Source organism: Balaenoptera musculus, chromosome 1 (assembly GCF_009873245.2).
Source record: "Balaenoptera musculus isolate JJ_BM4_2016_0621 chromosome 1, mBalMus1.pri.v3, whole genome shotgun sequence".
Taxonomy (NCBI): Eukaryota; Metazoa; Chordata; class Mammalia; order Artiodactyla; family Balaenopteridae; genus Balaenoptera; species Balaenoptera musculus.
The window spans coordinates 127395834-127410599 of NC_045785.1; the positions used below are offsets into that span (position 1 = coordinate 127395834).

The 14766-nt window shown below is 37.7% G+C and overlaps 1 protein-coding gene and 1 long non-coding RNA gene across 5 annotated transcripts in view; one reads left to right on the forward strand and one right to left on the reverse strand.

Annotated features, from left to right (window-relative positions):
• The window catches only part of LOC118879893, a 40314-nt gene extending 27261 nt beyond the window's left edge, over positions 1 to 13053 (forward strand). Inside the window, exons 2-3 of the long non-coding RNA XR_005016174.1 lie at positions 11695 to 11850; positions 12640 to 13053. This is a non-coding gene — a long non-coding RNA (uncharacterized LOC118879893). The remainder of the gene's footprint in view (positions 1 to 11694; positions 11851 to 12639) is intronic.
• A 127-nt stretch (positions 13054 to 13180) lies between these two features.
• Positions 13181 to 14766, reverse strand: part of VAMP4 (vesicle associated membrane protein 4) — a 28737-nt gene continuing 27151 nt past the window's right edge. For 3 of the 4 annotated variants that reach the window (XM_036823042.1, XM_036823060.1, XM_036823050.1), the window contains one exon: positions 13989 to 14601. In XM_036823042.1, coding sequence (XP_036678937.1) covers positions 14573 to 14601 — 29 coding nt within the window. In that variant the 3' untranslated portion in view covers positions 13989 to 14572. Of the gene's footprint in view, positions 14602 to 14766 lie in introns of all 4 variants that reach the window. The other variant, XM_036823032.1, reaches the window with a different exon arrangement.

Here is a 14766-nt window from a genome sequence, read left to right on the forward strand (position 1 = left end):
TAGAACTTGTTTTCTAGGACCACTCCTGGTACCAACCATTTTAATTGGGTCCCTTAGAAACAGCTGGGCCCAGGGATTCAGGCCCATTTGTTTTGCTGAGGGAGTGCTTTTCAGGAGAAAAGCTGCACCATGATAAGGGATGCAGGATAAGGAAAGCTAAGCAAGGATGTAGTTCTGGGTAAAGTCTAGTCTCTGCTGAGCCAAAAGGGTGTGTGTGTATGTGTGTGTGTGTGTGTGTGTGTGTGTGTGTGTGTGTGTGTGTGTGTGTGTGTGTGTAGCTCTGAAGCATATATCACAACATAAAGTTTCTCACCTCCAGACACGGAGTCGGCCTTCTGAACCCCAGTATGAGTCAGTCATTGGCTCCAGGGTACCCTTAGGGATAGGGCATAACCTCCAGGTGAGGCAGTGCCCAGTGGCTGAGGCAGTTCTCCCAGAGAAGGGGGCAACTGTGAGCCATTAGCAGCTACCATTTAAAATAGCTGAGGAATGGGATCTGGGCATCAGATGTACTTTCCACACTACTTTTGGATGGTGACCGGTATGGACTATATCACTAGGGCTCCTTGCCATCTGCTTTCTAGTTGGGTAAAAAAAAAAAACCTGGGAGCCCTAGCACTGGATCCCACAGAAAATGGAATGAGGTCAAGGTATTTATGCACTTGGCTTCCTCCCTGTAAGATCATCTTAGGCTGGCTACATCCCTTGACCAAGTCAAGACAGCCCTGTCCATGTGACTTTTTCCTTCCAGGTTCCTTCCAGGTAACCTCTCCCTTCCCTCATCTCTTCAAACCTGGGTGTTGCCCTACCCCTTCTAGTTCCTTTAAGCCCCATCCATATTTTGTCAACAATCTCTTTATTAAATATTCCTTGAATTATTTTGAGTGTGTTGTGACCTGTGGAGACTAATGCAGTATGCCACCATGGCAGCAATTGATGGGATCAGGAAGATAAAAAGTTTACTTTTGACTCAGGTACACAGAGTATCTATCCAAGGTTTTTGAGTAGAAGAGTGAAATAATCTGATTTTTTTTGAACGTTCAATTTTCTCTTAGTTGCCTGTACCACGTAGGTTTTCCAGTAATTCTTTTCAAGAAGAGAGACAAGAATGTTATATTTTCTGAGCCCTCATATTTCTGAGTATGCATGTGTGTTTGTGGTTTTCATGCATAAGTGATAACTGGCTGGGTATTAAAATTCTTGAGTCACAGTTCTAGCCTCCCAACTGTGTAGATGCCTTTCTAGGATTCTAGAATTTAGTGTAAGAGAAGACAGAGATGAGCTTTATTTTTGCTTCCTTGTAGGTATCCCATTTTTCCTGCCTCAATACTTACAGGATTTTCCCCTTAAACTTATGGTTATATACTCTGCCACAGGGTATCTTAATGTGTCTTTTCTTATATTTGACAAAACCTGTACGTCCTATAGGACTTTTTTTAAAGTTTTTTTGATTGATTGATTTGATGATGGCTTCTGGTCCGCTCTTTTTAGATTTCTTACACAAGAATATTATGTAATTATTAGTAATCTTCTTCTTTTTTCCTCTCCAAGATCTATCATTACCCTCTCCATTTACACTTTTGGTCTTTTTCCTCTGTGTTCTGTGCCAGCTTTTTTGGCCTCTCTTCCATTCCTCTGATTTTCTTCAGTCAATTCTGCTCCTTACTGCTTCAGTGAAGGGTTGGATAACTGCATTGGAATTTGTTTCCTGGCACCCCTTACTTATTTAACTTGCTCCCCTTTTAGCTGATCTAACTGTCTTTATAACTCCTTAACTGTTTTATCTGTGACTTTCTGAATTATGGAGGCCATGATGCCAAGGTACGCTAAAAATTTAGTTCTTGCAGTACATCATTTTCAAAATTATGGTTGTCTTTTGCTTCAGGATAATTGACTCATTCATTCATCTATTGTAGTGAGTACCTTGGGATACATCAGAACAAAAGAGACAAAAATCTCTTTTCTCGTGAAGCTTACATTTGGATGAGAAGAGAAAGACAATAAACAAAAGGCATAATTAATTAGATAACTACAGAATGTTAGAAAGGCTAAATGTTCTGGGAAAATAGAAATGGTAAGAGGACTAGATAGTGCACTCGGGGAGACTTCATTGAGAAGGTGAAACTTGATCAAAGACTTGAAAGATGCCTGGGAATTGTTCATGCCGCTCTCTGAGGAAGAGCTTTTCAGATAGGCACACAGCAAGTGCAAGACCCTTAAGACAGGAGCATGCCTGGTGTGTCTGAGGAATAGTGAGGAGGCCAGTGAGGCTGCAGCACGGTGAATAAAGGAAAGAAGACAGGCAAAGAGGTCAGAAAGGTAACCTGGGGATACATCCTGAGAGTTTTTGGTTTTTACCCTAGAGGGTTTTGGATCTTACCCTAAAGAAGATAGAAAGTCTTTGGACAGCTTTGAGCAAAGGCATGATCTGATTACATTTTGAAAGAATCTTTTCCACCATTCTATTGAGAACAAGTTAAGGGGAGAAAAGGAAAAGTAGAATATGGAGAACAGTTAGAAAACCATTGCAGTATTCCAGGTGAGAGATGACAGTAGCTAAGGACCAGATGGTCACAGTGGAGGTAATAGAACTGGTCAGATTTCAAATATATTTTATAGGTAGAACCAGAAGGATTTTCTGACAAATTAAATGTGAGTTGTGAAAGAAATTAAGGAGTCAATATAACTCCATGATTTTGGGGCTAAGCAATTGGAGGGATTCAGTTGTCATCAACTAAGATGGGAGAAAATGCTTGTGGAGTAAGTCTGGGGGAGCAGATTGGAATTTTGTTTTAGATGTGCTAAATTTGAAATGAAGAATAATGAAAATGTCACATCGAATATTTATTTACTTTTCATTGAAATATAGTAGATTTACAACATATTCGTTTCAGGTGTACAACATAGTGATTCAAAATTTTTATAGATTACATTACATTAAAAGTTATTTTAAAATATTGGCTATATTCCTTGTGCCGTACAATATATCCTGGTACCTTACTTTATACACGGTAGTTTGTACCTCTTAATCTCCTACCCTATCTGTCCTTCCCCCATTCCCTTTCCCCACTGGCAACCACTAGTTTGTCTTTATATCTGTGAGTCTGTCTTCCTTTTTTGTTACATTCACTAGTTTGTTGTATTTTTTAGATTCCACATATAAGAATATCATACAGTATTTGTCTTTCTCTGTCTGACTTATTTCACTTAGCATAATGCTGTCCAGGTCCATCTATGTTGTTGCAAATGGGAAAATTTCTTTTTATGGCTGAGTAGTATTCCATTGTATATACATCACATCATCTTTATTCATTCATCTGTTGATAGACACTTAGGTTGTTTTCATGTCTTAGTTATTGTAAATAATGATGCTATGAACATTGGGGTGCATGTATCTTTTCAAATTAGTGTTTTTCTTTTCTTTGGATATATAACCAGGAGCAGAATTACTGGATAACATGGTAGTTCTATTTTTAGTTTTTTGAGAAACCTTCATACTGTTTTCCATAGTGACTGTACCAATTTACATTCTAACCAGCAGTGCACGAGGGTTCCATTTTCTCCACATCTTCTCCAACATTTGTTATTTGTGGTCATTTTGATAGCCATTCTGACAGGTGTGAGGTGATAGCTCATTTGGTTTTGATTTGCATTTCTCTGATTAGCAATGTTGAGCATATTTTCATGTGCCTGTTGGCCATTTGTATGTCTTCTTTGGAAAAATGTCTATTCAGGTCTTCTACTCATTTTGTAATCAGATTGTTTGTTTTTATGACATTGAGTTATGTGAGCTCTATATATATATATATATATATATATATAAAATTTATTTTTCATGGAAAGGCATTTTATTTTAAATATAGCAGTGTGTACATGTCAATCCCAAACTCCCTCCCAATCTATTCCTCCCCCCACCCACCCTTCCCCCCTGGTAACCATAAGGTTGTTCTCTAAGTCTGTGAGTCTGTTTCTGTTTTGTAAATAAGTTCATTTGTATCATTTTTTTAGATTCCACATATAAGCAATATCATATGATATTTGTCTTTCTCTGTCTGACTTACTTCACTTAGTATGATAATCTCCAGGTCCATCCATGTTGCTGCAAATGACATTTCTTTCTTTTTAATGGCTGAGTAATATTCCATTGTATAGATGTACCACATCTTCTTTATCCATTCATCTGTTGATGGATGTTTACATTGCTTCCATGTCTTGGCTATTGTAAACAGTGCTGCAATGAACATTGGGGTGCATGTATCCTTTTGAACCATGTTTTTCTCTGGATATATGCCCAAGAGTGGGATTGCTGGATCATATGGTAGCTCTATTTTTAGTTTTTTAAGGAACCTCCATACTGTTCTCCATAGTGGCTGTATCAATTTACATTCCTACCAACAGTGTAGGAGGGTTCCCCTTTCTCCACAACCTCTCCAGCATTTATTGTTTGCAGATTTTTTGATGATGATCATTCTGACTGGTGTGAGGTGATATCTCATTGTACTTCTAATTTGCATTTCTCTAATAGCTAGTTAGCAATGTTGAGCATCTTTTCATGTGCCTCTTGGCCATCTGTATGTCTTCCTTGGAGAAATGTCTCTTTAGATCTTCTGCCAATTTTTTTGATTGGATTATTTGGTTTTTTTAAATATTGAGCTGAATGAGCTGTTTGTAAATTTTGGAGACTACTCCCTTGTCAATTGCATCGTTTGCAAATATTTTCTCCCATTCTGTGGGTTGTCTTTTTGTTTTGTTTATGGTTTCCTTTGCTGTGCAAAAGCTTTTGAGTTTAATTAGGTCCCATTTGTTTATTTTTGGGAGATGATCAAAAAAGATATTACTGCGTTTATGTCAAAGAGTGTTCTGCCTATGTTTTCCTCTAAGAGTTTTATACTATCTGGTCTTACATTTAGACCTTTAATCCATTTTGAGTTTATTTTTGTGTATGGTGTTAAAGAATGTTCTGATTTCATTTTTTTACATGTAGCTGTCCAGTTTTCCCAGCCACTTATCGAAGAGAGTGTCTTTCCTCCATTTCATAGTCTTGCCTCCTTTGTCATAGATTAATTGGCCATAGGTGCATGGGTTTATTTCTGGGCTTTCTATCCTGTACCATTGATCTATATTTCTGTTTTTGTGACAGTACCGTACTGTTTTTTTTTTTTTTAATTTATTTATTTATGGCTGTGTTGGGTCTTCGTTTCTGTGCGAGGGCTTTCTCTAGTTGTGGCAAGTGGGGTCCACTCTTCATCACGGTGCGCAGGCCTCTCACTATCGCGGCCTCCCTTGTTGTGGAGCACAGGCTCCAGACGCACAGGCTCAGTAATTGTGGCTCATGGGCCCAGTTGCTCTGCGGCATGTGGGATCTTCCCAGACCAGGGCTCGAACCCGTGTCCCCTGCATTGGCAGGCATATTCTCAACCACTGCGCCACCAGGGAAGCCCCTACCGTACTGTTTTGATGACTGTAGCTTTGTAATATAGTCTAAAGTCAGGGTGCCTGATTCCTCCAGCTCCATTTTTCTTTCTCAAGATTTCTTTGGCTATTCAGGGTCTTTTGTGTCTCCATACAAATTTAAAAATTTTTTGTTACAGTTATGTGAAAAATGCCATTGGTAATTTGATAGGGATTGCACTCAATCTGTAGATTGCCTTGGGAATATGGTCATTTTAACCATATTAATTCTTCCAATCCATGAACACGATACATCTTTCCAACTGTCTGTGTCATCTTCAATTTCTTTCATCATTGTCTTATAGTTTTCCAAGGAGGTTTTTACCTCCTTAGATTTATTCCTAGGTATGTTACTCTTTTTGATGTGATGGTAAATGGAATTGTTTCTTAATTTCCTTCTAATAGTTTTTGTTAGTATATAGAAATGTGACAGATTTTTGTATGTTTATTTTGTATCCTTCAACTTTATTGAATTTATTGAGCTCTAGTAGTTTTTTGTGGCGTCTTTAGGATTTTCTATGTATGGGGTCATGTCATCTGCAAACAGTGACAACTTTACTTCTTCCTTTCCAATTTGGATTCCTTTTATTTCTTCTCTGACTGCTGTGGCTAGGGTTTCCAATTCTATGTTGAATAAAAGTGGCAAGAGTGGGCATCCTTGTCTTGTTCCTGATCTTAGAAGAAATGCTTTCAGCTTTTCATAATTGAGTATGTTTGTTCTGGGCTTATCATATATGGCCTTTATTATGTTGAGGTATGTTCCCTCTGTCCCACTTGTTGAGAGTATGAAAACTCTTTATAATTTATGTTTGTGATAAAACATAAATGGATGTTGAATTTTGTAAAAAGCTTTTTTTGCATCTATTGAAATGATCACATGGTTTTTCTTCTTCAGTTTGTTAATGTGGTTTATCACATTGATTTTGTGAATATTAAAAAATCCTTCAGATGTAGAGAACAAATGCATGGATACCAAGGGGGAAAGGCAGGGGGGTGGGATGAATTGGCAGATTGGGATTGATATATATACACAATTGATACTATGTATAAAATAGATAACTAATGAGAACCTACTGTATAGCACAGGGAACTCTACTCAATGCTCTGTGTTGACCTAAATGGGAAGGAAATCCAAAAAAGAGGGGATATATGTATACGTACTGCTGATTCACTTTGCTGTACAGTAGAAACTAACACAATATTGTAAAGCAACTATACTCCAATAAAAAATTTTTTAAAAAAAGAAAAAAATTGGCCCATGGGGAAAAAAATTAAAAATAAATAAATAAATAAAATAAAAAATCCTTGCATCCCTGGGATAAATCTCACTTGATCATGGTTATGATCCTTTTAATATATTGTTGAATTTGGTTTGCTAATATTTGGTTGAGGATTCCTGCATCTATGTTCATGAGTGATATTGGCCTGAAATTGTGTGTGTGTGATATCTTTGTGTGGTTTTGGTATCAGGGTGATTCTGGCCTCAAAGAATGAGTTCAGAAGTGTTCCTTCCTCTGCAATTTTTTAAATAGTTTGAGAAGGATAGGTGTTAACTATTTTCTAAATGTTTGGTAGAATTCAGCTGTGAAGCTGTCTGGGCCTGGACTTTTGCTTGTTGGGAGTTTTAAAATTACTGATTCAATTTCATTACTGGTAATTGGTCTGTTCATATTTTCTATTTCTTCCTGGTTCAGTCTTGGGAGATTGTACCTTTCTAAGATTTGTCCATTTCTTCTAGGTTGTCCATTTTACTGGCATATAATTGTTTGTAGTAATCTCTTATGATCCTTTTGTATTTCTGAAGTATATGTTGTAACTTCTCCTTTTTCACTTCCAATTTTATTGATTTGGGCCCTCCCTCTTTTTTTCTTGATGAGTCTGGCTAAAGGTTTATCAATTTTATCTTTTCAAAGAACCAACTCTTAGTTTCATTGATCTTTTCTATTGCTTTTTAAAATTTCTATTTCATTTATTTCTGCTCTGCTCTTTATGATTTCTTTCCTTTTACCAACTTTGGGTTTTGTTCTTCTTTTTCTAGTTCCTTTAGTTGTAAGGTTAGGTTTTTTACTTGAGGATTTTCTTGTTTCCTGAGGTATGCTTATATCACTATAAAATTCCCTCTTAGAACTGCTTTTGCTGTGTCCCATAGGTTTTGAATCATTGTGTTGTTCTATTTATCTCCAGGTATTTTTAAATTTTCTTCAGTGATCCATTGGTTGTTTAGTAGAATATTGTTTAGCCTCCATGTGTTTGTGCTTTTTGCAGTTTTTATCTTGTAGTTGATTTCCAGTTTCATTGTGTTGTGATCAGTAAAGATGCTTGATATGATTTCAATTTTTAAAATTTACTAAGACTTGTTTTGTGGCCTAACATGTACTTTATCCTGGCGAATGTTCCATGTACATTGAAAAGAATGTGTGTTCTGCTGCTTTTGGATATAGTATTCTCTCTCTATATCTATTAAGTTCATTTAGTCTAATGTGTCATTTAAGACCAGTGTTTTCTTATTTTTCTGTCTAGATGATCTGTTCATTGATGTAAGTGGCGTGTTAAAGTCCCCTGCTGTTACTGTGTTTTACTGTCAATTTCCCCCTTTATGTCTGTTAATATTTGCTGTATGTATTTAGGTGCTCCTATGTTGAATGCATATATATTTACAATTGTTACATCTTCTTCTTGGATTGACCTTTGGTCATTATGTACTGTCCTTCTTTGTCTCTTGTTACAGTCTTTGTTTTAAAGTCTATTTTGTTTGGTATAAGTACTGCTACCTCAGCTTTCTTTTGATTTCCACTTGCATGGAATACCATTTTCCATCCCCTGACTTTCAGTCTGTGTCTTTAGATCAGAAATGAGTCTCTTGTAGACAGCATATATATGGGTCTTTTTTTTTTTTTTCATCCGTTCAGCCACTCTGTCTTTTGATTGGAGCATTTAGTCCCTTTCCATTTACAGTAATTATTGATAGGTATGTACTTATTGCCATTTTGTTAATTGTTTTGGGGTTGTTTTTCTAGTTATTTTTGTTCCTTTCTTTTGTTCTTTTCCCTTTTGATTTGATGACTATTTTTAGGGTTTATGTTTTGATTCCTTCTTCTTTCTTGCATGTGTATGTAGTATAGATTTTTGGTGTGTCATTACCATGAGGTTTATATATAGCAACCTATATATATGTGATTATTTTAAGTTGTTGATATCTTAATTTTAAATGCATTTTAACAACCTTGCATTTTTATCCCCCTCCCCACCACGATTACTCTTTTTGACACCATATTTTACATCTTTTTGTTTTGTGTATCCCTTAACTATTTATTGCAGCCATAGATGATTTTACTAATTTTGTCTTTAACTTTCCTACTTAGCTTTGCACATGGTTGATTCACTCACTACCTTTACTGTATATTTGCTTTTACCAAAGAGTTTTCTCCTTCTGTAATTTTCAGGTTTCTAGCTGTAGCCTTTTCTTTTTTGCTCAGAGAAATCCCTTTAACATTTCTCGTAAAGCTGAGCTCTTTTAGCTTTTGTTTGTCTGTAAAACCTTTGCTCTCTTTATCAAATCCAAATGAAAGCCTTGATGGGTAGAGTATTCTTAGTTGTAGGTTTTTCCCTTTCATCACTTTAAATTTATTGTACCACTCCCTTCTGGCCTGCAGAGTTTCTGGTGAAAAGCCAGCTGATTGCCTAATAGGAGTTCCCTTGTATGTAACTTGTTGCTTTTCCCTTACTGCTTAATATTTTCTCTTTATATTTATTTTTGCCATTTTAATTACAATGTGTCCTGGCATTAATTTCTTTGGGTTGATCCTTTCGGGACTCTGTGCTTCCTATAATTGGATGTCTGTTTCCTTTCCCAGGTTAGGGAAGTTTTCAGCTATTATGTCTTCAAATATGTTCTCTGCCCCTTTCTCTCCCTTCTCCTCTGGGATCCTTATAATGCAAGAGTTAGTACACTTGATGCTGTCTCAGAGGTCTCTTAAATTATTCTCATTTCTTTTTATTCTTTTTTTTTTCCTTTGTTAAGCTTCAGTGGTTTCCACTACTCTATCTTCCAGCTCACTGGTCCGTTTCTCTATATCATCATCTAATCTGTTGATTCTGTCTAGTGTGTCTTTTACTTTGGATATTGTATTCTTCAGCTTTGCTTGGTTCTTCTTTATATCTTCTAAATCTGTTAAACTTCTTACTGTCTTCATCCATTCTTCTCTCAAGTTCTTTGATCATCTTTCCAGTCAATACCTTGAACTCTTTATCAGGTAGATTGCCTTTAAACTTCACTTAGTGCTTCTTCCGGGGTTTTATCCTCTTCCTTAGTTTGGAACATGTTCCTCTACTGCCTCATTTTGCCTATTTTGCTGTTATTTCTATGAGTTTGTATCACCTTGGATAAGTGGCCTTTTGTAGACGATGTCCTGTGCATTCCAGCAGCGCACTCCCCTCTGGTCACCAGAGCTGTATGCTCTGGAGGTGCCCCCTCTGTGGGCTGCATGGATCCTTCTATTGTGGCGGGCTGACTACTGTGGGTGGTCTGGTAGGCATGGCTGGCTCCCAGTCCAGTAGGTTGCAGGCCCTGCCTTGTGCAGAGGGTGCAGCTACTGGTTGGGCCAGGTCACAGGGTGGCTGGCTGTGGAACCCTGGGTGGTGGGCAGGGCTAGTGCTGGCCTGCTGGTGGACAGAGCTAGGTTCTGAAGTAGGTAGTTGCAGGGCCAGGGTTCCCAGATCTAGTGTCATCCTGCTGGTGGTTGGGGCTGGTTCCTGACATGGCTAGGTGTGGGTTCTGGTGTGTCTCAAAGCTGGTACTGGCCCACTGGTGAGTAGGGCTGGATCCTGGGGCAGCTGGCTGAGGGGTCCAATGTGTCTTGGAGCTGGTATTGGCCTGATGGTGGGTGGGGCTGCAGCCTAGCGAGTCCTCAGGCTGGTGCTGGTGATGGCGTTCCTGTGGCTAGTGACAGCTCACTGGTGGGCAGAACCAGGTCCCGGGGTCTCTGGCTGCGGGACCTTGGAAGTCCCGGTGGTACTGCCAATGCCAATGAGTAGGGCTGGATCCTGGACCCTCTGGTGGACAGGACTGTGTCCTAGACAGGCTGTGGCCTCAGGGGTTCTTAAGGTTGTCTCCTGCTGGTAGGTGGGGCTGTGTCCCCACACGGCTAGTTGCTTGGCCTGAGGTGTCCCAGTACTGGTGCCAACAGGCTGGTGGGTAAGGCCAGGTCCCAGTGCTAATAAGCTAGAGGAAAGATACCAAAATGGTGCTTGCCAGCACCAGTGTCTACATGGTAGAACAAGCTGCCATAAGTGGCTGCCACCAGCATCTCTGTCCCCAGGGCGAGCTCCAGTTGCCTCCTACCTCTCTAGGAGGTTCTCCAAGACCAGCAGTTGGGTCTGACCCAGACTCCTTTCAAATTACTTCTTCTGCCCTGGATCCCAGAGCACGTGAGATTTTTGTGTGTGCTCTTTAAGAGTGGAGCCTCTATTTCCCACAGCCCTCTGGTTCTCCCAAATGTAAGCCCTACTGACCTTCAAAGCCAAGAATCTAGAGGCTCATCTTCCTGGTGTAGGATGCCTAGGCTGGGGAGCCAATATGGGGCTCAGACCCATTACTCCTTGGGAAGAACCTCTACAATTGTAACTATCCTCTCATTTGTGGGTCGCCTACCCAGGGGCGTGGGTCTTAACCATACTGCAACTCTACCTCTCCTACCCATCACATTGTGGTTCCTTCTTTATATCTTTAGTTGTAGATGATCTTTTCTGCTAGATCCATAGTTACTCTGTAAATAGTTGTGATTTTGGTGTGCCCATAAGTGGAGGTGAGCTCAGGGTCTTCCTACTCTGCCATCTTGGCCAAGGTCCTCTAGAATATTGAATAAAGTCCGTATTCAGAAGTCAAGCAGGAGACATAAACTTGGGATTTGTCAGCACATAAATGTTATTTCAAATTATAAGAAGATTAGATAAGATTACCAAAGGGGATGTGTGTGGAGATGTGTGATTCAGACCAAGACCTGAATCCCGGAGCAGTCCAATGTTGAGCTGGGGAGAAGAGGAGCAACCAATGAGGTAAGAACATCTTCTAAAGGCATCTTCTAAAGGCATTCATTCTCAACATGAAAAGACAATTTCTTGCGTATTTTCTAATTGTAGTATATACACATTTAGATGTAGGTAGTGTGGGCAACAATGCTGACAGGCCATTAAGCATGTTTAAGATTGTTCTGATGAGAAATTTCCTTTTTTTTTTCTTCTCAGTTTGTACATGTATAATCATTTCCAGGATACTCACATGCTACACAGAATTGAAAGATGCCCAATTTTGCTATTAAAAAAATGAAGTTATAATTTTCTAGTGCAGAGTGACTGCACAGGAAGACTATCATAAGCAATATACCAAAGCGCTAACAGAAGGTATTTCTGTATTTGATGTGTACTAATTACCCTTCCTCCATTTTAGATAATGTTCCATTTTCAACATTGAACTTTTCTTTAGTTAAGAAATCCCCAAGTTTATAAAACCTGAGGGCAATTTCCAGTGAGCTTTATCAAGATAGAGGGGCCAAAAGAAAGACCACAGGTATTACTGGGTTATAATCAGTAGGAGGAACTAATTAATCAGCATTATCATGAAACTGCTGCAGGGCAATAGGTTTCAGTAATTAAACATAAATCACGAGGGTATCTTGCAGGCATTATAAAAATAGTGACCTGATTTCACTGGGTATCAACCAGTATTTACAAAGCTACTTGAATTTTTCTGTTGCTCTGCATTGCTGTTAAATAATGAGAGTTCTGATGGTGCGGAAACTTCATTTTTCAAGTGCAGGATGATCCGAGCTGAATAAGGAAAAGAATGATTAAGGGAGGGGAGGAAGGTAGGCCTGGCATCAATTTGAACGAATTTTTCTTTTTCTGAAGGCTCATGTCTCCAAGGTTATGATAATAAAGTCATAAACATGCCAGCCACTTTAAGGGTCTCAGGATTAATGAAGACCAAGAAAGATGAAATGATAAACTGTGAGCCAAGCCACCATTAGTGCAAAGCTCTAACAGAGTAACATATCCGCCACCAGTATTCTCAGCAGCAATATATTTAAATACAAAGAGAACTACGTATACATGATATTGTCATATAAATATTTCCTTTATTTTTCATGGTTAAAAATTTTAAAAATTTTATTTTCTTTCTTTATTTAAAAGCATACTTTATTAAAGAAACAAACACTGGAAATGTGGATTCTTTTTGAGAAATAATCTTCCTCTTCACTGATTGATAGATATGAAGAAACCAGATTTCTATACCAACTAATGGAAAATTAACCACTGGTGAGTCTAGTTCCAATCCCAAATCAAGGACACACATGTTTGTTAGTACTGATTCTGTCCACTCAGTTGAAACATTCCCATTCCTGAACGAGATTAGCTACTGAAATTCTAAAAATGCTCATTTTCCTGGGTATCCTCTTTTGTCAAAGGGTTTAGTATTTATTATGTTTGGTATTTACAGTAATTGACATTTACGAAAAGTGGAGAGACCAGAGAAAACACTCCATAGTATGTAAGACCTTTATCTCTTTCTTTTTAAATGTTCTTAGTAGACTGTAATACTAAGCAATTATATTTAGATCTTCATGACTTGAAGGTGTCTTGAATATCTCTTAATCTGCTTTTTCCCTTCAAATTTCTTTCCATTCTAAAGAGAACATTTTTTCATCTTAGTACTAATCCTGTAGAATTTAAAAAAAAAAAACAAAAAATGAAGATTCTATGTTTCATACATTTTGAATTAAAATTACCAAAGCAATAAACCCTATAAGGATCATTTTTTTTCTTATTTAAATACTGGTACTTTCTATTAACCCTGTTTCAAATTTAGAGTTATATATACATTGTGAAGATGTCCATGTACACAAGTTTCTGCAGAACCTCCAATTTTATTATAAAACTTCTTCCTCACACACATTAGAGAACTATGTATGTTCACTTTCACATGGTTAAACAACCCAAGAAGGCTGGCATATTTTAAAGTTAACAACACTTTTTATCATTATAAAAACAGACTGAGATTAATGGTGACCCTAGCATTTGGTTACTCTGACTGACTGATTAGCTAGGCTCCTGACTTTTTATATTCATTATTGTTGGCTAATTTGACACTGGATTGTACATATCACATGCATTTTCCAGGAGATAAAGAGGGAATACAAAACGCACAAATTCTAAGCAGATGATTTTGCTACTTTTAGCACTTCTGGTAAAAGGGCTATTTGAAGTTAAAGAGGAAAGCTATTAACAAAAAGAAAAGTAGGGGACAAGTTACCTGTGGATTTCATTTACTCACATTTGGACTGGTCCTCCTTATTGGAGGCTAACTGAAAACAGACCAGACCATGACTTCTAGCTTTATGTTGGTCACTTTCAAATACTCCAATGACACTCTCCAATAATTTTATTATCTCCAGTTTTATGATGCCATACTAGGCCTTTCACAGTTTATATTTCCCATTTCCATAATCCAAATGCCAAAAAATTACTACACGTTCCCTTATACAGCCAAAAATAGGTTTACTGGAATGTTGTTAGTTATAGCTGAAGGCAGCAACATTTACAACATTTAGCTTTTGTTACACCCATAAACATGTGAAAATTGCTTGCAAAGCAATTGTAATATGAGAAGAATCTTGCAAATATCAATGGAATGGTTACACACGTCTTTCGGCATAATGATTTGGTACTCTACAGAGGCTCCCTGACCACCAGCCTGACCCCCACCTTGATGCAACAAATGCAAGTCCTTATGCCATTAAAATAACAGTATGAAATATCATTATCAGTGTTTAACTATATATACAAATAATGAACTGGCAAGTATCTAGTTTCAAATTAGACCCTTGGAATATGGCAAAATCGAGGCTGGTTATCTTTGCCTTAAACATAATTATTAAAAGCACACTTTGTTGGAAGGGAAGAAGATAATGGGACATTCTCAATGCTCCAATTTGAAGTGACACTTGCCTCTTAATTTCTTGAAAAAGAAGCTTTGAAAGTTATATACATGGGTTTCATTTAAATTATGCAGCAGTCTTTTATTATTATTGTCCCAGATTTTGTTTAATGAAGATCTGTCATCAAATCAAGTATGGTATTTCACAACTATAAGAACTGCAAGAGAAAAAAATGAAAAAGAAACATCAAAATCAGATTCATATGCTATGTTAGAAACAATACTCCTAAATGTAGCTGTGTCCATTTTGAAACTAGTGTCCATTTTGAAAATAGTTAATGAGGACAACTTTTATCTGAAATGATAGATAACAAATGGGAATG